Source organism: Phoca vitulina, unplaced genomic scaffold (genome assembly GCF_004348235.1).
Source record: "Phoca vitulina isolate PV1807 unplaced genomic scaffold, GSC_HSeal_1.0 scaffold22, whole genome shotgun sequence".
Lineage (NCBI taxonomy): Eukaryota > Metazoa > Chordata > Mammalia > Carnivora > Phocidae > Phoca > Phoca vitulina.
In genome coordinates, this window is record NW_022589725.1 from 9,986,934 (window position 1) to 10,012,189 (window position 25,256).

The following is a 25,256-nucleotide window of genomic DNA, read 5'->3' on the forward strand; positions in this document are numbered from 1 at the left end:
CTTACTGGTTGAAGATATAAAAGACAAAGTTCAGGGCAACTACAACAGCTAGAAAATGAGGGAGAAAGTCCTAAAAAGGAAAGCCACCAAAGGGTGGCCTCAATTTCTTCATATAAACTCTGCCTAAATTTCTGGCTGATCTTTGAATGTACAGTTTCAAGCAGCCCAACAAAAGTTAAAAGAATTGAGCAGAGATTTCAGCTGCTGCCCACTGCAGAGGAAAAAAATTTGGAATTTGAGTTAAGCCAAATTAATTGCCCTTTTGAACAAAGAAATCAGCATTCTTTGGAGGAACATAATATAATTCAAGCTCGACAACATAGCAGACACCGTGTACAGGATGCAATACAAAATATTAGACGTCTGAAGAAAAGGGAAAATGTGATCTGCAGGCAGGAGGAAAAAAAACTCAATCAATGGAGATTAACTTCAAGATAATCTAGATGTTGAACTTGGTAGACAGGGGCTTTAAAGCAACTATTAAAACTACACTCATAACGAATTTACAGACTCCAAGATCTCAGCAGAGAAGCTAGAGGAAAACGGGAACTCTGGAACTAAAAAAACATCAGAAATGGAGTGCCTGGGTGGCTCAGTTGGTTAAGCGTCTGTCTTCGGCTTGGGTCATGATCCCAGGGTCCTGGGATCGAGCCCTGCAGGGAGCCTGCTTCTCCCTCTCCCACTCCCGCTCCTGCTCCCCATACTTGTGCTCGTTTTCTCTCTCTCTCTCTCTCTGTCAAATAAATAAAATCTTGAAAAAAAATTTTTTTAAATAAAAACCTAAATAAATAAATAATAAAAATTAAAACATCAGAAATAAAAAATTCACTGGATGGGCTTAACAGCAGATTGGAATCGAGAGAAGAAAGAATTTGGAAAATAGAAATTATTCAATTTGAAAAAGAGGGGGAAAAGGGGGAAAAAGAAAAGAAAAAGTCACTATGTCCCAGTGACCTGTGGCCCAGTATCAAAAGCTCTAAACTAATTCTAATGTGAATCACCAATAAAGGAAGACAGAAACAGAGAGAATGGGATAGAAAAAAAATATTCACAGAAATAATGGTTGAAATTTGATAAAAAAAACATTAATTTTCAAATTCAAGCTCAGTGACTCTCAAATAGGTTAAAAAAAAATACATCATAGGGGTGCCTGGGTGGCTCAGCCATTGAGCGTCTGCCGTCGGCTCAGGTCATGATCCCAGAGTCCTGGGATCAAGCCCTGCATTGGGCTCCCTGGTCAGGGGGAGGCCTGCTTCTCCTCTCCCCCTACTTGTGTTCCTGACTCTCTGTCAAATAAATAAATAAAATCTTAAAAAAAAAAAATCATAGTCAAACTGCTAAAAAGCAATGATAAAGAGAAAAATCTTAAAAGCAACCAAAAGGGGGGCGCCTGGGTGGCGCAGTCGTTAATCGGCTGCCTTCGGCTCAGGTCATGATCCCAGGGTCCTGGGATCAAGCCCCACATTGGGCTCCCTGCTCAGCGGGAGGCCTGCTTCTCCCTCTCCCACTCCCGCTGTGTCTCTCTCTGTCAAATAAATAAATAAAATCTTAAAAAAAAAAAAAAAAGCAACCAAAAGGAAAACACATTGTACACAGAGAAACAATGATATGAATGATCACTAACTTCTCTTCAGAAACAGAGGCCAAAGGACCATGAACAACACCTTTACAGTGCTTAAAAACAAAACAAAACAAAAAAACTGTAAACCCCACATTCTATACCCAGTGGAAATATCCTTCAAGTTTGAAAGTTAAAGTCATTCAGAAAAACAAAAACCAAGAGAATTTGTCACCAGGAAACCTGCACTACAAGAAAAACTACAGGAAAATTTTAAGGCTGGGAAGAAATATCAGGAAGGTATGAAGAAGTGGAAATGGTACATATGTGCATAAATAAGCCTCTTTTGTCTTCTTCATCTTTATAATACATAGTTATTAAGAGCAAAAATTATTTTATAGCATATATAGATATATCATGAGACAGGTAGAGCATGAAAGGGGGAAAGATTAATAGACCACACATTTTATATAAAGTGGTTCAATATTAAAAGTAAACTGTGAAAGTTAAGGATACATATCATAATCCCTACAGTAACCTCTAAAACAAATGCTAAGAAGTATAGCTAATAGCTAATAGCTAAATTAAAATGAAATTTGAAAAAAAATTCAATTAACCTAAAAAACAGGAAAGGTGGAAAAGAACAAAACACAGGATAAACAGGAAACAAAAAGCAAAGTGGTAGATCTAAAAGCAACTGTATCAATAATTACATTTAATGTAAACAAACTACACATTGCAGTTAAAACCAAAACCCAAATAGGTATATACTATCTATAAAAGACACATCTATAAAAGACACACTTTGAATTTAAAGACATAGTTATGTTGAAAGAAAAGGATAGCAATAGAGACACCATGCATACAGAAAGCAAAAGTATCTGTACTAGTATCAGATAAAGCAGACTTCAAGTCAAAGTCTATTACCAAAAATAGCATGATATCTCACATTATAAAGGGAACAATTCACCAAGAGGGCATAACAATTATAAATGTGTATGCCCCTAATAACAAAACTTCAAAATACATGAAGCAAAACTGACAGAATTCATTGGAGAAATAGACAAATCCACAATCATGGTTAGAGATTTTTAACATCCCTCCCTTGGAAATTGATAGAATTAGACAAAAAAACAAAATCAGTGGAGATAAATGTCAGAAAAACACCATCAATCACCTTGACCTAATTGACAGATACAGAACAGATATATAATGGCAGAACACACATTTTTTTTTTCAAGTGTATATGGAGCATTCACCAAGACAGATCATATGCTGGGCCATAAAATTAAGTCCCAACAAATTTTAAAAGACTGAAATCCTATAAAGTATGCTCTCGGACCACAATGGAATTACATTACAAATCAGTAACAATAAAGTCCTTCTAAAAACCCCAAAACTTGGAAATGAAACAACACACTTCAAAGTTAACCCATTATCAACAAATAAATCACAATATATCTTAAATTGAACGAAACTGAAAATACAACACATCAAAATTTGCAGCATGTAGCTAAAGCAGTGCTTAATGGGAAATTTGTAATTTTAAATGCTAATACTAGAAAAGAAGATCTAAAACTAATGACCTAAGTTTTTGGTTTTTTGTGTTTTTTTTCCCAATGATCTAAGTTTCTAGAAAAATGTCAAGGAAGAAAATAAGATCAGAACAGAAATTTTAAAAAAAAGATAAGAAAACAACAGAAATCAATGGCATTTTAAAAAGACAAATAGAGAAAATTAAAGTAAAACATTGGTTCTTTGAAACCATCAACAAAATTGGTAAATCTATACTAATCAAAAGAGAGGGGACACAAATTAGCAATATCAAAAATATTGGATATGAAAAGGATATAGCATTAAAATGGTAAGAAAATATTAATAAGGTGAAAAAACATCATAGAAAAGACCATTTTTTTTAATTCACCATCAAAGCAGAAGCAAAAGTATATATAGAAGACAATTAAGTTGGGGCGCCTGGGTGGCTCAGTCGTTAAGCGTCTGCCTTCAGCTCAGGTCATGATCCCAGGGTTCTGGGATCGAGCCCCACATCGGGCTCCCTGCTCAGCAGGAAGCCTGCTTCTCCCTCTCCTGCTCCCCCTGCTTGTGTTCCCCTCTCTCGCTGTGTCTCTCTCTGTCAAATAAATAAATAAAAATCTTAAAAAAAGAAGACAATTAAGTTAACACTAAATAGGAACCTGCCACAGTAGAAATCTCTTGTAACTCAGCAAGAGGAGAAGCCGGTTCCGTCTTCATACTGTTTTCTCCCATTGACTTGCAGTTCAACTCCAAGCCTGCAGCCTCCAATCCATCACCAAAGGAGTGGCAAGTCAGTGCCGATGAGACCTGGTCAGCTTCCAAAGGAGATTTCAACTGACCTAGAAGAAAAAAAGAAAAGAAAAAAAAAAAGAAAGCCCAGGGAACATATACAGATATATAACCAACCAAAAGTCCCACAGCCGACTAAGATATCCAGGGACTTTTTAGAGGAAGCCATTCACCTCACAGCATACAAGAACACATTCACAGTTTCCAGCACATAACAGCCAGAGCTGTGAGCATCTCAAAGAAAAAGGCCAATAAGAGACCAAAGTAAACAGAGGATTTTCTGAAGTGCTGACAAAAAGGCAGAAGCACTAGAGCGAGATGGCACCAGAAACAGAGAGAGGGACAGGATTTGTTAAGCACTATACCTCCAACCCAACATTCAGAAATATTTAAGTAAAACCAATCACAAACGTGTACAGTTTGTCTACTGAATCACCAGTGAAGAATGGTATAAGAAACCCTGCAACCCATTTACAAATTTAATTTCAACACTATCTAAAACTTGTGGAGATAGTATACAATGATTTAGATTGGTTCTCACTAGACAGACAAGCTGGCAAGACAATTCTAGAACACACTCCGACTCACCTTCTTCAGATTCCTTGTTACTGGATGATGTGTTTTGCAGAGGATCAGTATTAACCGTATCAACCAAATCTGATACAACCAAGTCAGGATCTAGGATCTCATGTGTCCCATTAGTGGACAGCCTGGAGGACCGTCTCCTCGATAAATCTTTGTCAGTGTTTTCCGAATAGGTTTTTGACTTTTCCTGGGCTACAAACCATTAAGAGGGTTATGGTCAAGAACCCAATTAAGAAGAAATAACTCTGCTATTACAGATTTCTGGGCTGGTTACCTCTCTAAGGGCTTTAGAGAGACTTCTAGAATATTAGACCAGTGATAAAAGGAAATATCCTTTCTTAATTTATAGTTTTAAATAAAGGCAGTCTCTCTTCCAGGATAGAATCATCCTTATTCATGGTCTGAAAAATATGTTTTAAGGTCATACCCCAATCTTGACATCTAAGTTCTATTTTGGGGCTTCCCAACTTAAAAGTCTATGGACTAATTTTTAAAGTCAATAAAGGTTTATAAAGCCTTAGAAAAATCACAAGTCGTTTTTGGAGCCAAAGTACTTTTTTTAAATCAATAGCATTTTTAAGGTTTTACTCAACATATGAAATCCATCCCTTCCTAAGCCATTAAATTTCCAATGGAAATGTAGTTTATGGGTATAAAGATGACACCACTGAATCCAACATTAATATATAGTTTGTGCTTTGGGATTTATTCTTCTTTAAGCAAAACTCCTTCTTATCCAACCCAAACCATCCACATTAGCTCCTGTGACCAAAAACAGCATTAGAGCCTATATATACGGAGTAGGAAACAACATGAATACAGAGCAGGTTAACCCAATGAACATCAAGTTCTAGACACACACATACACAAACCGGAGACTCACATGAATTTTTGTCAAGCCGGGGACGTTTTAACGGGACTTCACTTCCTTTTGATATTTTCCGCCTTCTCAATTCCAATGTTATCGGTTGCAAAGTTTGAGAGTTCGAATCCACAGCTACAGTGTATATAAAACGACACAAAAGAAGTTATGCAATTTCTTCATGCCCAATCCTCCTGATTATATATAAATAAAACACACACACACACATATAATAAACAGACCCCCAAAGGGCTAATAAGAAAATAAAAGTGTAATGGGTGAGAAACTACTTCCTTAAATATGAGATGCTGACACCCTGTAGACTGACCTCCTTCATCTCTTTCTCTTTTTTTTAAAGATTTATTTAAGTAATCTCTACACCCAGTGTGGGACACAAACTCACGACCACAACATCAAGAGTCACATGTTCTACCAACTGAGCCAAACAGGCACCCCTTCCTTCATCTCTTTTTTTGGTTTCTCCTATGACCTAGCTCTGCATACACTTCTTTTTTTTTTTTTTTTAAAGATTTTATTTATTTGACAGAGAGAGACACAGCGAGAGAGGGAACACAAGCAGGGGGAGTGGGAGAGGGAGAAGCAGGTTCCCCACGAAGCAGGGAGCCCGATGCGGGGCTTGATCCCAGGACCCTGGGATCATGACCTGAGCCGAAGGCAGACGCTCAACGACTGAGCCACCTAGGCGCCCCTCTGCATACATTTCTCTTCTAAATCCTCTCTTTTAAACAATGGGTGGCTCAGTCGGTTAAGTGTCTGCCTTTGGTTCAGGTCAATGTCTCAGAGTGCAGTCCTGGGATCCAGCCCTGCTTCAGGCTCCCTGCTCAGCGGGGAGTCTGTTTCTCCCCCTCCTTATCCTCCCCACCTCCCTTTTTTAAAAAAGATTTTATTTATTTATTTGAGAGAGCAAGGGAGAGAGTGAGCACAGGGCGGGGGGGCGGGGGGGGGCGGGAATAGACAGAGAGGGAGAAGCAGGGAGCCCAATGCGGCTTTTAATCCAGGACCCGAGGATCATGACTTGAGCCAAAGGCAGACACTTAACTGACTGAGCCACCTATGCACCCCCAACATGACTACTATAAAATATGAAGGTGCAAGGGCAATAAAAAAAAGTCATTTTTATCACCATCAAATCTCCTCATCAAAACTTGACTTATCCAATACTCAGGAAATCCACCATTCAGGCTAATTCCTAAGATGCGTACCTGGGACTATAGTTTGAATACTGTTTTCAATCTCTACTTGTTAAATTAGTTAGCTTGGCACTGGTCCTAGTTATGAGGGACCAAAAAGAATGTCAACATTTATAACCTCTTAATAACAATTCCAGAAAAATCTCAGGAGACTATGCTATTTGATAGTGTTCCAGGCAAGGCTGCTGATCCCAACAAATCCAGCTCTGACATAATTTAGCAGTGCAGACACTAAACTCTTGGAGAGTATTCACTCTTTATTTTTAAATCCAACATTTAAGAAGCTCTCCCCAATCATGAAAGATGAGAATCCAAAAAACAGGCAGAAGAAAAAACAAAAGAAATGAAACTAGGAAGCTTGGGGGTAAGGCAGGGCTAAGGGGTCTGACGAAGGCTGAAAGGAGAGAGAAGGAGAAAGGGGGAAAGAGTTGGGGAGGTGGCCCGCAGAGGGCCGGGGGTTTGGGCAATGGGGAAGAAGACTCACTGAAGACCAGTAGCTTCAGATCGGCCATGTCGAAAGGCCCAAGAAGAGACAGGGCTGAGCTCTGAGGAGGCAAACCTAATGAGTATGCTGAACTCCTCGGCTGTGTTCAATCTTCCCAATGTGCCAACGTTATTTTGTTCCAAGTGGTGAGAACTTGGAAATCATACACATTCCAAATTAAACACAAATACAAACAACCCTCCCTAAATAGCTCAGATCCTGTTCCAATCAAATCTGTAAACTTTAGAGAGCTCAACGCTGCACTGGGTCAATGAATTTTTTCCAAGCAATTTTTAAAGGAGATTTGAACTACATAGAAGATATTTGGTAAGCATTCTTCTCTTTGATACCACATACAAACCAGGGCTGACTACACAAAACATTAGTGTTTTACAGTTAAGAATCATCCGGGAAGGCTGTTCACAATTCCAGAGATTCTGACTGGGGAGAAATGCCTCAGGCAAACCTGGAAAACACCATTTCTCTATTAAATCAATCCTATCTGGTATGAAACTTACACTTAACAAAATGAAAGCAATAAACTGAATGCCTCCCCACCTTTTTTTAATCTGAGTGAAGTCATGTGGCTTCATGGGGCAGTCAGCAAAGTTGAGTACAACTAACCCAGTACATACTTTCCAGAGGGTACAAGCCAGAGCATGAACAGCTAAAGGGGAATCTGTTTCAGAGCACTCAATTCCCATATATATGCTTTCCTAAGCTGAGATGAGGACACATCAGACTTCCACCAGTTCTCATTTTCCACCTCTTCTTGCATAAGTGCCCTTCTTCCACTTACATAAAAAAGCCTGCCTAACGCTCATCCTACATCTTAACATGGTACACTGCCCAGAGGTTTAAAACCTCCAGACCTTCTCAGTTGGAGTTCCTCATTTGAACAGAGAACGCAGAGGTAAGTTTCTCAATTCTCCCAAGTATGGTTTACAACTAGTACCATTCTCAATGCATGGAAGAGACGTCAATGCACTATGGATGCCTTAGGCAGTTGGGGTTTAATTCTCTCCCAGAATCCTACAGAGAAAGCCTGTGAATTTAGGCCACTGCTGTCAGACAGAAATATAACGAGAGCCACAAATGCAAGCCACATGTGTAATTTTCAATTTTTTAGTTTAAAAAAAAAAGTAAATTTAATTTTAAGAATATATTTTAACCCAATACATCCAAAAACATCATTTTGACATGTAATCAACATTAAAAATTGAGATATTTTACGGGGTTCTTTTGTACCTAGTATTTCAATTCCAGAGTATATTTTACACTCACAGCACATCTCAATTCAGACCACCCACATTTCAAGTACTCAACAGCCACATGTGGCTAGTGGCTACCATACTGGACAGTGCAGGTCTAGGCCATAAAGAGGCCTACGGGCAATTCCAGCATGCTCAGCTTTTGAGGGCTAAACTCAGTTACAACCACTAAAGGAGGAGATGGCTTAATTCATCCGGGAAGAAATCAATCTATATCTAATTTCCTATCTTAAAGTTAGAACTCAGATGTGAGAAAGCTGTCTACTGGGAATGAATACTAATATTTATTTGAAGTAAATTAAGGCAGACTTTTTTCCACAGAAATTAAGTCTGATGTACCTGCCTGGATTGATAGGACTCACTTTGCATTCCACATCATGCAGGACCAATGAATGAGCTAACTCTGTAGTTCTGCAGTTTTAATGAAAATCTATTTAATGATTTTCAAATCAAAAAGTATTTAAAATATAAATATGTCATTTGCAGCTGTTTAAACTTGTGAGAAAAAATAGCTATCACTCTAAAATATACTAAAGGATTCTGTTTTTCAATATTCATGTAGGAAATATACAAGCAAGAATGTGTGAAGACCACTGCCAGATTATCCTAGCCAGCATTCAGACTAGAGATCCTACGGGTTCCTCATGCCACTGAACTGATCTAGAGAAGGAGGGTTTGATCTAGGAAGAAATTCAGGATGTGTTTTATTCTTGGATATTCCTGAAGAATTCTAAATTTCAACTTTTTAAAATAACTATACATTCTTCCCTAAACCTGTACGCTTTAACCTTAACTCTTACCAATTAGTCATCTCAGTTTTTTACTTAGACTGTGAAAATGTCCAACCCATAATCACTCTCCAGAGAGCTCAACTTCAAAATGCACCCATGCCTCCCTAGGTCCAGTGGTCTTTGATCCAGGCTCTGTCAGACACCCACATCTAATTACTTCTTTCCTCTTTCATGTCTCTCAGGAAAACTATTATTTCCTAATCCCAGGTTCTACTAAGCTTACTTAAACTGAGATCATTTGAATAGGCACAGGCAAAAGGCCTCAGCTTATTAGTTTTTACCATATAAGCTAAAGCATCTAGTGGACAGTTATGTACCACCCCAGAAGCTTAGTCAAGGATATGTTTTACAACTTACATTCATCTGGATACATGCCTCCCTTAAAATTCAGCTCCACAAACATAACTTATTTTCAGATCACAGGATGATTCAAAGTCAGTCACAAAAATGAACTGAAGTATGGAAGTGATAAAGAATCACCAAGAGCCACAGAAGAACACTCTGGCATTGCCCAATGCAGACCCCACTTGGGAAACTCACCAGTAGGAGCTATGGAAGGGGGCCTGCCTCGTTTTCTTTTTGGCTCCCTCAAGTTTTCTTGTGGACTCTTCACAATGTCATTTTCAGGTTTTTTATCCACTTGAGCATCTCCAGAATACTCTCTGTCATTTTCTGAAATGTTCTCCTTATCTTCCTTCTCGTTCTTGGGAAGGCTCTTCTCTGACACCTTCCCCTTTTCAGAACAAATTAACTTTCCTTCTTTATCAGGCTGCTTGGGTCGCTTTTCTGTCTTCAAGGCTTTGTCCTCTTTGTCTTTCTTCACATTGACAGTGGCTTTTCTTTGCTCTTTAAACTTCTCTCGTTTATCAGGAGATGATGGAAGACTTTTGTGATCTGTTTCTTTAGGCCTAGCATTACCCACAATATTCTAAAATGAGCAAAATAGCGATGAAACACACTTTGTGATTACTTGCAGATATAAAATCAGATGGTTTTTTGCAAACGTATGAAGACAAACAAATTAAAACAGGATATATGCTATGTCACATAATGGAAAGAACCACTGAAAATATCCATCCATACTCTGAGGCTTGAGAATGAATCCTAAATTTAAAAAAGGCAACAGTCATGTTCAATTCCTTCTGACACAGAGTGATCTCCCCTATTTTGATTATTAATAAGTCACTAGATAATTAAAGGGACAGACAAATACCCCAGGAACTTCTTCTGCAAAGCAATCTTTCTGACAGAGGTGTTCTAAGAAAATGCCTCCAAGCTATGTCCTTCTCATCACAAGCATTGACTACACAGACCCAGGGCCTTTCAGAGGCCTGGCTCAGTGTGCCAGTGGATGCTGATGCCCTGTGTAGAGAAGAACACAAACTAATAACTGGAGGCTGAACGGGAAAGCTATAAAGATTATCCAACCCATGCGGAACCTGGGTGGCTCAGTCCGTTAAACATCTGCCTTCAGCTCGGGTTGTGATCCCAGGGTCCTGGGATCAAGCCCCATGTCTGGCTCCCTGCTTGGCAGGAGCCTGCTTCTCCCTCTCCTCCCCACTTGTGCTCTCTCTTGCTATCTCTGTCACTATCTGTCTCTCTCTCAAATAAACAAATAAAATCTTAAAAAAAAAAAAAAAAAGATTGTCCAACCCGGAAGCAGGGTCTTTGCTTCCTCAACTGGGTAAAGGATGTGCCCAATCCAACAAAGGCACCAACTGTGCTCCTGAGCTACTAAGTTTTTGTCTACTAGACAGAAGTACTACTTCTTGGTTACTTTCCTCCTAAGTAACTTTTAAAGAACTCATTATAAAACTCCTGCATCCTCGTAGGACACAGCTCTGAAAGCCAGCTCTGAAAGCTCTGGAGTTTCCAAAACTACAATTAAGTTTGTGTATGTATCTCTCTTCCAACACCTCTAGAGAACAGCAGGAAGCACATATGTTCGTATGGGATCCCCAGCACCTAACACACACTAGGCACACAGATCTCTCCCCAAAGCTGGAAGGAGTGCCTAAATACTCAGTGAGTGAAGGTATAATCTGTCCCACAGGGAAAAGTAATAAACAAGGAGAATCCCTATGATTGGAGCCTAGAAGAAAATATTTTTTCAAGCCCCCCAAATTTTCTGAAAGCAGGTTTGAGAGCAAGCACTCCTCAGTAACTGTTGGCAGAACTATAAATTATAACCACCTGGGGGGGGAGCATGTTACCAGTTTGTGTGACAAGAATTAAAAGTGTATACTTTTGAACTAGAATGAACTCCTAGAAACGGAACTAACAGAATAATCGGACTTGTACACCCAGATTTACAAATACCCTTATGAATGACCTGTCCCCAATAGGGAATTGGTTACAGACAGTACAGTTACATACATGTTACAAAATACTAAAGAGCCAGCAAAGCCATATTCTCATACACTATTAAGAACTTAAGAAAATGTTGGGCGCCTGGGTGGCTCAGTTGGTTAAGCAACTGCCTTCGGCTCGGGTCATGATCCTGGAGTCCCGGGATCGAGTCCCACATCGGGCTCCCTGCTCAGCAGGGGGTCTGCTTCTCCCTCTGCCCTCTTCCCTCTCGTGCTCTCTGTCTCTCATTCTCTCTCTCTCAAATAAATAAATAAAATCTTAAAAAAAAAAAAAAAAAAAAAGAACTTAAGAAAATGTTATTTTGTTAAAAGAGCAAAATATGCCCCTTTAAAAAATAAAAGAGCAAAATATGGAACAGTAATATATATGACCCCAATTTTAAAATATATATATAAATACTTAACAAAAAACACAGAAGGATATGCCAATATATTAAGAGCAACTGTATTTAGATGACAGAATTATATCATTTTTACTTTCCTTTTTTTTTTTTTTTAAGATTTTATTTATTTGACAGAGAGAGACACAGCGAGAGAGGTAACACAAGCAGGGGGAGTGGGAGAGGGAGAAGCAGGCTCCCCGCGGAGCAGGGAGGCCAATGCAGGGCTCGATCCCAGGACCCCAGGACCACGACCCGAGCCAAAGGCAGACACTTAATGACTGAGCCACCCAGGCACCCCTCATTTTTACTTTCTTTGTGCTTTTCTATAGTGTTCAAATTTTCTACAGCTCATGTATTGTTTTTATAACTTCAAAAAAAGTTAATGTTCCTAATATATAAATTATCAAAACATTTAGAGCAGTATGATCACACAGAAAAAACTTCAATCTATTCTAATAATATATGAAAAGGGCTTTAAAAATTGTCTATGACAGATATTTTTAAGAAGTTAAGCTTTGGAGGTACGTGACCATCCATCCACTGTCATGGCCAGGCCAGGGGCTGTTTTCCATCACTTGGGCACCTTGTCGAGGGCTGGGGCCTGAGGCTTGGCCTCCTACAGGACGCAGGGCGCCCAGTTTCCAGATGCCTATGGGAAGGAGCTCTCCGACAAGGCCAACAAACACCACTTCTTACACAGCCTGATCCTATTACAGGTGTCCTGTTGTAGAAAGCCCCTCAGGGCCGGGTTACTACTAGCCTCTAGAACCATCTTATTCTGCATCAGCTTTTACCACCAGGTTGAGTGCAGACCCAGTTTCCAGACTTTGGCCCCTGTGGGAGGGAGCCTGCTAATCTTAGGCTGGCTTGCCATGGTTATTTGAGCTTCCTTGTATTTAAGGTACTTTCTGGGTACTTTTTTAAGAGCTGGAGCAGGAAGGGGATTAAAAGAGAAAGGCAAATTTAAAAAATAATTTAAAAAAAAAGAAGTTAAGCTTTGTATGTAGCCATTATGGAACCCTAGATCCTTAGGGCTGAAGAGACCTGAGAAGTCGTTTATGCAAATACAACGCTCTCTTGGAAAAAAAAACAAACAAGCAGGAACTGTGGGCCTATGCCTGACCACCCACCAGGTCTGAGATGAGGTGAGACACTCAGGGATAGCTGGGAATTGGGAACTGAAGCACCCACAAATCCACACTGGGTAAGGTGCTCATCTCCAACCCAAAGCACCACAAGGGCTATCAATCAATTTATTCAGTACAGCAGAGTAAACAGTTGAATGTTTGTTATCTGGAGCCCCGGACTTCCACTTGGGGAATTCTAGATACAATCTGACAATTCTGAATAAGTTCTTATCTACACAGCCCTCTATCTGTATTAACTCATTCCACAAACTCATCATAAAAATTGCCAAATTTAAGGTCAAAATAACATTTTACTTATTTTTTTAATTTTAAGTAAACTACACTACATGTGGGGCTCAAATTCACAACCCTGTGATCCAGAGTCACATGCTCTACTGACTGAGCCAGTCAGGAACCCCACAAAATAACATTTTAGAGTACTGGATAGCAGCTCCTTAGATGCCTGAGGGTCAAATGATCACAGAGAAAACATCTTCAGGGCTAAACCTTTATAACTGTTTCAACTGTCTTTAAAGGAAAACCAGCAAAAGGGAAAAACATTCTTAGGGCTACCTTTAAAGATATCATGAGACATAACCCTCTGAAATTGCTAAATATATGTATGTACAGAAGAATTTACTAAAATTTGTGATAAGTAGAGGCATTTGATCAACAGGTTCCAGCATCACCAAATACTGTCACATCAACAACTACTCAAAAAGTTAACAAGTAGTAACAATCAGAAGTTTTAAAACATCAATACCCAAATCCTGACCTTGCTTTCCCAACTATTTCATTAAGGCATAAACATGAAAAAGACTAAAGGGGAAAAATGTATGAAAAGAGTAGGCAACATTTCTAGATGGCCCATATTTCCTATATCAAAACTCCTGTGTCATGCTCAAGCAAATACATGCATGGTGCCTGGAACAACAGGAAACAAAATTTTCAAACAAGGCATATCTAGCACAAGCGATTGCCAAATTCATGCCAAACTATAGTTCTGAAACCACCAAGTCATGGTCGTGAGCTGAAGGACAAAGTTAGATGAGGAGAAAATACACTCTAGGTTTCCTCAAGCATTAGCAAGTTCCCTATGATGAATAACAGCTCTAAGGACAGGGCACAGGGATAGAGAAAAAAAGAATAATAACCGGACAGTTTTGAGAAAAGATGAGGAAAACAGATAAAAGGAAATGGCAGAGAGACAAATATTAACAATTTCTGAAAACTTGTGTATTGCTTTCTAGTGAAATTGTGTCAGGTGAAGGAAATAAAGACTTTGCCATCATAAACAAATGTAACGTCTTTATTTGAGAAAAAGAACTACAATGTTAGCATTATTCATACCACAAAGCACAAAACCACATTTCTCACCTGATCTTTGGAAAAAGCTTTGACATGAATATGTTTGACAGTCTGAACTACTCCATCATAAAATTTCACAGTGTAAGTACCTAAAATTTAAGAAGATATCATGATTTAACTTACAGTTTCATGAAAGCAACAAAACTTTTCAAAGCATAAACACAAGGGAGCTCCAACCACAATAATAAATGTATGAGAATTAAAATATTAAGAAACACACGCAGTCTTATTTATGTTCAAGATAATAAGTAGTATGCATGCCTTCATTTCTTAGTCAAGATTACATAGTAGGTTTTCTCTTTACCTATGCAGATCAAAATCCATCTGCTTTTTGATGGAAAAAAAGAATTACATTGAATTTAGGCCAAGAACAAAGAGCAGTAAAACAATTAAGAATGTGACGAAAATGCAGTTTTATTTATTGCTTGGTGAATTATTAATTTTTATCAATCTTTATTTTCTGGGCTTAAGAGTAGTAATATCTTTTAAACTTTAGAAGAAACATGACTGCTTACTAAAGGCATCATGTTTTTAGAGGTCACATTCATCTCATAATCCATATGAATAACCTTCATGTTACCACATCTAAACAGACTTGGCCAAAACACTAAATGGTGCCTGCTACCTTACCAGTTTTATTCCATTAGAAAAAGAAATCTAACAAAAATCACTCTGCTATAAGACTGAAGCTGAAAATCCAAATAATCTTCATCCCAAATAAGGCATCCAACTACAAAAGTTCTCCTTAGTTGCACTCAAACCAACTCTTTCACACTTTTGCATCTTAGAACCCACCTCTCCCCCCACCCCACCTTTGTTTTTCTTTTTTTTTTCTTTTTGGTCCCAGGGATTTAAAAAAAAAAAAAAAAATCACAGTTAATCTTGTCAAGATTACCAGTGAATTACTGGTAACCACATAATGGTTTACTACAGGTAAACATGGTAAGTTTTCAGGATCAATTTGCCACCAAACAGGGAAGGAAAAAAAAAATCCCTGGGAGTAAAAGAATGCGACAAGGAAGCCAAAGACCTTCTGGCTAGTTACGGCCTTCTTCATACACTCTCTACCCTCCCCAAACCACCCCACCTCTCCTCCAGTCCTAAACAGGCCCCTGTCAATGGCTAGCCACCTCTAATGAAAGCCTCACTCTGTAGTGTTCAAAGTCCAATGCAATCTTAGCCCAATTATTTTCCAAACTTTGTTTCTCATTACCAATATACAACTTAAAGTGATGAGCTAATTGCCACCCAATGAAACTGCCTTGTGACATTTCCGCCTCCACATCTTTATCAAAGTATTTTCCTGCCTAGAATGTCCTACTCATTGACCCTTAAGCACTCAGCTCAAATGACCACAATAGTTCTGTAAAAGCTTCCTGACTTCCTAGCTAGGAAGATTTTTCCCTACTCTGAACTTCTCTAAGACTCATTTTGGCACCTTGCCTGCAGGGCCTCAGATTAGATCTACCTTCATATAGAAGGCAGATACCAAATCAAAGGCAGGCTCCCCAAGGCCAGGGACCACATCTCACACCAATTTCTCTCTCACACAGCATCTGGTTCACTGTAGACCAGGGATTCTCGAAGTACGGTGCCCAGACCAGCAGCATCAACAACTCCTGGTGACTTTTAGAAATGTAAGTTACCAGCACCACTCCCCATATACTGAATCAAAACCTCAGAGTGCAACACAAAAATAACTGCGTGTTTTAACAAGTGTTTCAGGTGATTCTGGTGTATTGCCACAGACAATTAGTAATTACCTACTGAACTTTACTCCTGGTATTACAAAATAAAGTTGATTATCCGTCGCAAGTATCACCGACACAGAACAAAGTGGCTAGCAAACTAGATACAAGGATATATAGTTATGCTTGGTTGGTTAAAAACAAGCAATAAGACGTGAGGCTATGATAAGGGATTCTACATAAGGCAGCTCATCAATGACTGATGAATTCTTACAACAAAGGCCTGGGATCCTGTCTTCCTGCCTCTATTTGGCAAGCAAAGAAGCAATGATAAGCAATGCTATGGAACTGTAAACATACCCTTTACAAGCAACCATGACGTGGTTCTGACCAGCCTGCAGATGGGGTCATTAAGAACCCAACTCTCATGAAATCTTAAATATCAAGTGTGCCAACAAGACACCCAAGCCTATACCTCTTCAACTATCTTACCAAGAAAGTTAGCATCAACTACATCAAAATGAAAACTGTCCATTTTTACAGACATTTCAAACATCCAGAAGGACATTTTCAGCTATCTGAGGTCAATTCTGAAGCTTACTCCTGATGGCAGGCTCAAAATGGAGGCCTTAAATGAAGGGGTGTGCCCTGAGTTCCAAAAAGAGCTAAAAGAGAGCTAAGCAGACCTGGGAGTAGAACCTAAGCCTCTCTGCTGACCTCTGACCAATTCTTCTTCCACCACCCCAAACTGCCTATTCCTCAAGTCCCTCAGCCTAAAGTCCAAACCAGAGACCCAAAGCATCAACGGCCATTCTAAAATGACCCACACTATGGCCAAAGGTACTCAGGAATCACTGTCCTTAGACAGCAATATCCTGGCCCTGACCCTTTTTACTTCCAAAGAACTATAAAGGATCATCTTAAAACATTTTCCCTTGATCGTGTACACAGCCTAACTTGGGCTTCAATAAATCAGAAGGAAAAAAACAACATATCCCATGGACAATGATGGCCTAGGCCCACTTCTGGAAAAAGGCCCCAAATCTACTTTAATGGTTCCTGTACAACTAAAAGAATGTCTTCCCGGGGCGCCTGGGTGGCTCAGCTGGTTAAGCATCTGCCTGAGACTCAGGTCATGATCCTGTAGTCTGCTTCTCCCTCTCCCTTTGCCCCTCCCCCAGCTCATAGGTGTGTTTGTGTGTGTGCGTGCGCACACGCATGTGTGTGTGTGTGTGTCAAATAAAAAAATATAATCTTTTTTTAAAAAATTAAAAATAAAAATAAATGTTTTCTCATGGAATCCTCCTGTGGGTGGCTGACAATAGAGCTTTCCCATGGCCACGGACAACATCTAACAAGTAACATGTAAATGACAGAAAAATAAGTGCATCCTTAACACAAAGGCCCCCTGCCTCAGGCTCCCTTCAGAAGCCCCTGTCCTTACACATGCCAGGTGAAACAAAGCTTCCTGGTCTTGCCCCTCTGGGGGTTAAGAACTCAGTGTATCAGACAACCTTATAGCAGTCAGTAGGTGCAGAAGCGCTGTAAGAAAAAAAAAAACCCAGAGATGCATAGAAAGCTGATCTTCTGTAGGACCAAGGAAATAGGGAAGCACAGGTGACTCTGGATAGATATCTGTTGTTCTTGAACTCTACCATAACTGTGACTCAAGGGCCCTTTCTCTATCCCACTCATCTCCAAGAGTCAAAGAATTCCAGAATGCCATGAATAGGAGACTCAAAGTTTTCAAACATGGATTCTCAATGTCTTGAGGTTCCTGTACATGTGCCTCGGGGCTGAGCAGAGGGATATGCACATGTTTGCAGGTATACCTTCCCCTCCCCCATTTTTTCTTCTTAGCAATTTTACTAATGGGCTTAGGTTCTGTAGCTAACAACTTCTAAAAATGCTTATCTATTCTAATTCCTTCTTCGAGTTCTAACTGCTCAAACGAGTCCAGAGAACAGGTAGTGAACTGCCAGTAATCACAGAGCAGGGACTGGGACCAGATCCTGACCCCCACTCGGGGCTCTCAAGACACCAACAGGCTCCAGAAAGTACTGACCATCTACACCCATCATCACATCAGGCGCGTATGCACACACACCCAATGAACACCCACTGCTGACAACTCCTGCCATTTTAGGAAAACTCTGCCCTAGAGAGGCAGCCTGGTACTGTGGAAACTACAGTTCAGGATCTTTGAAGCCCCACAGACCTGTATTCAGTTCACAGCTCTACCATTCATGTACAGGCTCTGCAACCTCAAGCAACTTCTCCTGTGAGCTTAGTTCCTCATCTGTAAAATGATGGGGTTGATGGCAACAACCTTTCCATGTTTGTGTGAATACTAAATGAGATCAGATATGGAAATTGCTTAGCAAAGGAACTGTTACAGACCAAGGGATCAAAAAGTGGTTCCAATTACTACCATCCACCAATCACTTTAAAAGGGAAGCACCAACCCCTTCCCCACAAAGAGGTAAGAGCCACACTAGCCCCTGCATGTGTGGGCCTAAATCCTCCTTTTATCCCTGTGCAAAGCTGTTCACAGTCCCAACATCCCCACATTTCAAATGCAGGACCACTTACAGCATGAAGAAGACAAAAAATAGTAACTGCTTCAACAAGAGACTCTAGAAATAAGACCATTTCCATAAAATTTCCTGTTACAAATGCACACTTCAGGCATTGGACCGGAGACTGAACTGAGGGAACAAGGGACACGTGACCTAAGAATATGAATAATTTTAAGAGAGGGACCTGATTCGCCTGTTCGCGCAAGTTAAGGAAACACAGATCAACAGGAAGGAACAATTCCTCATTTTGTTGAAAATGCAAACCTACTTTCAGTTTCCCCCAGAGCATGCCTTGCAGAGCAGCAGGGTTCAGGACGGGGGACACAAAGCCCTTACACACAAGTGGCTCTACCATCCCCGTGTAACAAAGGGGAGCTGAGCAGCCCCAGCAAAGAGCTGAGGTCACCTCACCAGACATGGCTTCCAAACAAAGATTCACTGGAAACAGAATCCCATCCTTTACTCCAACACAGATAGCGGGGCTAACAAGGCTAACCACGTGTGGCTGCCTTCACATGAAATGATGCTTAATTGCCACTGCCAAAGAATTATTCCAGGTGAAAAGAACTAAATAACACTGCGCTGCCCTCCCCAGTTTCCAAGTGCTTAATTACAGCCTTAAGAAACTCTAAAGTTGCCACTTAGTTGTGTTTCAATCATGCCAGACTCCCAATGCCAGCAGCCTCAATGCTCAGCCTCAGGAAAACCACCAAGGAGGTTAAGAGTGGCAAGAAAATGAGGCCACGCCTTCCAAAGATTAATCTATAGGGTGTGATTTCACTATATGCCCAGCTACTCCTAGCAGCACCAACAAGACAGAATGACTTTTACGGGAAATAAAGGGGGCACCTTGCCAGCAGAGCTTCTCCTCACAGTGCCATTAGGCTGCGGTGGTCCCTGCTGCAGATGAAATTGAGGTAGAGCAGAAAACCAAGGAAAGAGTGGAAAAAAGAGCCCAGCACTGTCTCTCCCCATCCTGCAATTACTAGAATCATACTGAACTAGAAACTGTCCACCAGCTCCCATGGATAACATCTAACCTAAAGGCAGCACCTAAGAGTCATTATCTCGTCTCAAAATCAGGCACAGATCTGAGCTCTCACAAAGGCTAGCTTTCCTTCATATTCCTTCAGTGTGGCAATAATACCAACCAGCCAATTCCACTAACGTTCAGGATTTCCCCTCCCCCATGCCCTTCCTCTACTTTCCCTTCCAATTAGTCTCAAGACCAGTAAGGACTTCAGACCCAAGAACTCTGGGGAAAACTGGTTCTGGCAGAAATCTCCACTCATATTCAATGTCCTTCAATAAACTAAAATTCGCTGGACAGACTTCAGAGCTTACAGAACCAATATTATTAGGGTGACAAATGACCATTTTAGGGACAATCACTATCTGAAGACTCTCCCATAATTTTAGCTTATGGAGAAAATAAACTAAAAATATTTTTTAAAACAACTTCCAAAGCTCTGGTTGCCCCAGTTTAAAAGACATTTAAAAATCTTAACTATGGCCAAAAATTTGGCCAAAGGCTTTCAGTCCTTAAATGATTATTTCAAAAAATTCCAGACCCATCAACATACAAAAAAAAAAAAAAAAAAACAACCAGTAATTGCAGACAGGGGTCCCTCACTCCTCCCCTTATGATTTATCTGCACCATTCTGTTCCTGTCCTGCCTCCTCCAGGTGGCTATATAGCAACACCTACTTCACACTGCTTTGAACTAGTTTTTGTTTGTTTGTTTCCCTTTAAATCCAAGATGCCCAGCTCTGGGCTCTGCAGATATTAGATGCAAACAGTAGGTTCCTAAGCCTCTACTGCCTCCATCAAGACACCACCCTACCCCTCTGCAAGACTGCTCCCAGGGTTCCCCAAACCCTTCTTACACAATCTGCCTTTTCTCCTTTGCCACTTCGTCACCCAACTCCCTGGGCCTCCTTTCTATCTTCCATATAACTCTGGGACATCACTGGATCCAAAGAGAAATGTTGCTTCCTTTCTACAACCTCCTTTATCTACAGAATTACCATGCTACTACTCACAACTTTTATCTAAGGGCCAGCCATTTCCCCAAGGGAGCACACCTCCAGATATGATTGATCAGCATAAATCAACCTAACAGACTTGCAGGAACACATCTATGTACATTTAGAACACCTATATCTCATATCATATGATTTAAATCCAGTAATAGCAGAAAACATTGTTAATCTTGAAAATAAGACTCTAAAAAAATAAACCATATCATTTACTAAAAGGCAATTTAATAACATGTAAGCTTTCCTTTAAAATACATTTTTAGGCTAAAGTGATACATATGAAAAGTAGTAACAGGATTTTATTTTGAACACAAGATTATAAAAGAAATTTAGGGAAACAAGGACCATCCAAAAAGACTTAATCAACCATGAGCTGGAGTATCACTAACTGCTTAGACATTTTAAAAATACAACCTTGCTTTGGAAGCCTGAGGCAAGAGGATCGCACTTTCAGGATAACCTACATCTTAGTAGAGTTAACCCACACTGGCCTAACAGCTAGAAGGGTGGAGGTGGGGTGAATGTAGCAAAAGAGAAACAGAAAGTTCTGCCATATGCAAATGTATATTCATTTTTGACCATTTCAACCCATTCTCAGACAAAGCTTGGTCAGCCCCAGGTCCAGCAGTTAAATTTAACAGAGTGCTGAATGAATACTTGAATAACTTCACTGAATGAAAAGTCAATCTGGCCTTAGAGTCACCACTAACACTGGTACTAAAAGGCCTGACTGGCCTAAACATTCACTGAAGAGATCATGGACATACCACAAACATCCTGAAATAAAATACCCCTCCCCCCCCAAAAAAAAAGGTATCACTAGGACCCAGAGTCTATTCTCTGAGTGTCAGGATGCTGACCATGCATATTTTCTTCTTAACCCTCCTTCTGCCTTTGTACTAGCAAAATGAGCCTCTTTGGGCATGTTGCCAGTCATGATTCCTCACAGGTTCCAAACTCTGGCAAAGGCATCCCAACTCAGTGCTCTAAATCCCAGGGCCCCAATTTCAACTAGCAGCTTTGATATTACAGACTGCCCTCAATCATGTTGTATCAACAAAGCTTTTTTTTAAGTAGGCTCCACACCCAATGTGACCCCAAGATTATAGTCACATGCTCTACTGACTGAGCCAGCCAGGCACCCCTCACAAAGCATATTTTTAAGAAATGTTTATTAATGTCCACTTCATTTCTAGGCTATTCACAAATAATTAAAAGGAATATTAAGGCTTATTTCATCAATTATATTAGGAACTCCTGGACAAAAACCTGCACACTTACCAGCAGAGTGACAGATGAACCATAACTATTTTATGGAAAACTACTGCTAAAATTTAGGAGGCAAAGAATCAAATTCCTCTTTTTAACCCAGCTTTGTCTCCATTTATAATCTCTTCCTAATTCCTGACATAGTGATTAACTTGAAAAGAGAGGATTCCTAGGCAATAAATACATACTGAAAATACACTATCAGACTCTAATATTACAAATTTCCCCCTAATTCATGAATAAAAACAATTACAACTAAAATGCCTTACCATCCTTGTTAACAGCAGTGACTTTGGCTGGGTAAAAACGACAATCAGACCAGCAAGCAAGGACCTGCTCGTTTATTTGAAATTCCTAAAAAGCATTAAAACAAAACAAAACAAAAAGACTGTTACCAATCCAGTTTCATAGTACGTACACAGTACCAGATTTTGTGAGAAAAGCTGACTGACAAGAGTGGGAAGGGGAGATAGCTACTGGGATGGAGGAAGATGTTTCTGCTGTTCAACACTAGGTGTCAAACCAAAAGGGCTGGACACAAGATTCTTCCTATCCTAGGAGGTCTGGGCAGGCATAGCAAAGTACTGATTAAAATCCTTACCCTGTCCCTGAGCCCAGGACCACCAGGAACACACCCAGTATACAAGTTGGAAGGAGGAAACCTACTGCAGCTCGAGGGAATCAGCATTCATGCCACCTAATACCACCCACATTTTTAAAGGGTCTTTTGCCAAAGGAAGCACCCATTCACTTTTAATATTTCATACTGTTTTCCCAGCACACAGTTTGCATTGATACAGTTTGTAGAATAAATATTGAGCAATCAAACTGGACAACAGTAAACAATTCTTTTTTTTTTTTTTTTAAGATTTTTACTTATTTATTTGACAGAGAAAGCACACAAGCAGAAGGAGAGGCAGAGGGAGAGGGAGAGGAAGAAGCAGTTTCCCCGCTGAGCAGGGAGACCGACATGGGACTTGATCCCAGGACCCTGGGATCATAACCTGAGCTCAAGGCAGACACTTAACTGGCTGAGCCACCCAGGCAACCCAACAGTAAACAGTGGGGGTGGGGATGGGAGAGGATGGATACACACAGACAGCAAGAGTTCAAGTTTCCTGGCCAGGGTTAAAATGAAAAACAGAATCTGGGGGTGAGTCAGATCCAAAGGCAGCAGGATTTCTACAGATTTCTCAATGCCTGTTTTAAAAACTCAAAACTAATACTTCATTTTTCATTCTGAAATCAGTAAAAGCTCCAGGCATAGCGATGAAATTTAGAAAAAGGAATATAGTCCAATTCCAAGATATTCAAGAGCTTTTTTTTTTTAAAGTAGGCTCCACACCCAATGTGGGGCTCGAACTCATAACCCCAAGATCAAGAGTCACATGCTCTACCAACTAAGCCTGCCAGGTACCCCTCAAGAGTTTATAAAAGGGGGTGCCTGGGTGGCTCAGTCAGTTAAGTGTCTGCCTTCGACTAGAGTCATGATCTCAGGGTCCTGGGATCCAGGCCCACATCGGGCTCCCTGCTCAGCAGGGAGTCTGCTTCTCGTTCTCCCTCTTCCCCCCCCCACCCCGCCCCCCGGTTCCTGCGCATGCTCTCTAGCTCTCATTCAAATAATAAATAAAACCTTAAAAAAAAAAAAAAACCTTATAAAAGACCTTGATATGAGGCTCCATATGGAATGATTGCTTAATAAATGTTCACACAACAAATAAGTTTAATAAATGATCTGAAGGGATACAGTAGTATAAAAGAAAGAGATAAGGTCCCCATTCATCCTCAATGCTTTTCAACCAAGATCGTTTATGAGCTGTCATGTCAATCATATCATATAGACAGATGACAATTGAGATTCTTCAAGAGCCCCAGGCACCATGGAGATCTCGGGGTTGCAACTACAGGCCTAAATAAGGATTGGTTCCCCAGCTGCTACTGACTTTCACACTGAATATCAAAGGCTGGAACATAAAGTAACCAACGGCTGACCCAGCTCATTACAGACTTGATACTCACAGAAGATCCTTCATCTTCATGTAAGCCCTCTTTCCTCAGCTGTATTTTCTCTAAAGGGCGTAAATAAGGACTGTCCCAGCAGAACCACTCATCATAACGATGGTTCCAACGCTTGAAATGGATGAGTACTTTTCCTTCTTCGTAGTCAATGTCTTCTATGTGAGCTGGATACCTGAGTCGGAAAAAAAAAGTTAAATGCCTTTAACACCCACCCAAAATATCCAAAACAGTACCCTTCCAAACCTCTTCCCAAAGGACTAGCTTACCAAAGTACTAAATAAAGCCTACCATTTAGAGACTGTGTAATTGTGTCAAATCACAAATTATGGAGGCTAACAGACCTGGGGTTCAAATCCCAACCCGGACATTCTTTAGTTTATGAATTATTAAACTGACTTTTCAGAGCCTGAGTTTTGTCATGTAGAGTAGAGGAGGGATACCCAGCATACTGGGTTACAATGCAAGTTAAACAAGATGACATACACACAAGACCAGAGCACAAAGGAGGCAGGAAGCAAACATTTAACAACTAGATTATATTTTACATAAGCCAATAAATTAGAGTGACCATGCAACCCAGACTATATTAGATAGCCTCAATTTAAAAATTGTATAATACATATAGAATACCATGCAGCTGCTTAAAAAAAAAAAAAAAAAAAACGGTTCTGTCATGATATGGAAAACTCTCTCAAGATGAACTATTAAATGATAACAGCAAGGTACTGAACACTGTGTATGGTAAGCTATTGTTTATTTTTTTAAAAGATGAAAAAGTAGGGGCGCCTTGGTGGCTCAATCAATTAAGCACCTGACTTCAGCTCAGGTCATGATCTCAGGGTCCGCACTGGGCTCCCCGCTTGGTGAGGAGTCGGTTCTCCCTCTCCCTCTGCTCCCCCCACTCGTGCTCTGTCTCTCTCTCAAACAAATAAATAAAATCTTTAAAAAAAAAAAAGATTGGGGCACCTGGGTGGCTCAGTCGTTAAGTGTCTGCCTTTGGCTCAGGTCATGATCCAGGGTCCTGGGATCGAGCCCCGCATCGGGCTCCCTGCTCAGCAGGAAGCCTGCTTCTCCCTCTCCCACTCCCCCTGCTTGTGTTTCTGCTCTATCTCTCTCTGTCAAATAAATAAATAAAATATTTTTTTAAAAAAAGATGAAAAAGGGGCGCCTGGGTGGCTCAGCTGGTTAGGCATCTGCCTTCGGCTAGGGTCATGATCCCAGGGTTCTGGGATCAAGTCCCACATCGGGCTCCCTGCTCAGCGGGGAGCCTGCTTCTCCCTTTCCCTCTGCCTGCCACTCCCCTGCCTGTGCTCACGCTCTCTCTTGC

General features: G+C 40.4%; 1 protein-coding gene and 1 pseudogene across 2 annotated transcripts in view; one reads left to right on the forward strand and one right to left on the reverse strand.

Annotated features, from left to right (window-relative positions):
* Positions 1-25,256, reverse strand: part of PHF20 (PHD finger protein 20) — a 132,120-nt gene that overhangs the window by 48,037 nt on the left and 58,827 nt on the right. Inside the window, exons 3-9 of one of the 2 annotated variants that reach the window (XM_032420193.1) lie at positions 23,930-24,101; positions 22,180-22,264; positions 14,344-14,423; positions 9,628-10,015; positions 5,352-5,465; positions 4,472-4,660; positions 3,754-3,933 (exon numbers count right to left, since the gene is read on the reverse strand). In XM_032420193.1, the coding sequence (XP_032276084.1) occupies positions 3,754-3,933; positions 4,472-4,660; positions 5,352-5,465; positions 9,628-10,015; positions 14,344-14,423; positions 22,180-22,264; positions 23,930-24,101 (1,208 nt within the window). Of the gene's footprint in view, positions 1-3,753; positions 3,934-4,471; positions 4,661-5,351; positions 5,466-9,627; positions 10,016-14,343; positions 14,424-22,179; positions 22,265-23,929; positions 24,102-25,256 lie in introns of those variants that run through there. The other variant, XM_032420194.1, reaches the window with a different exon arrangement.
* LOC116642080 lies at positions 12,279-14,337 on the forward strand (annotated as a pseudogene).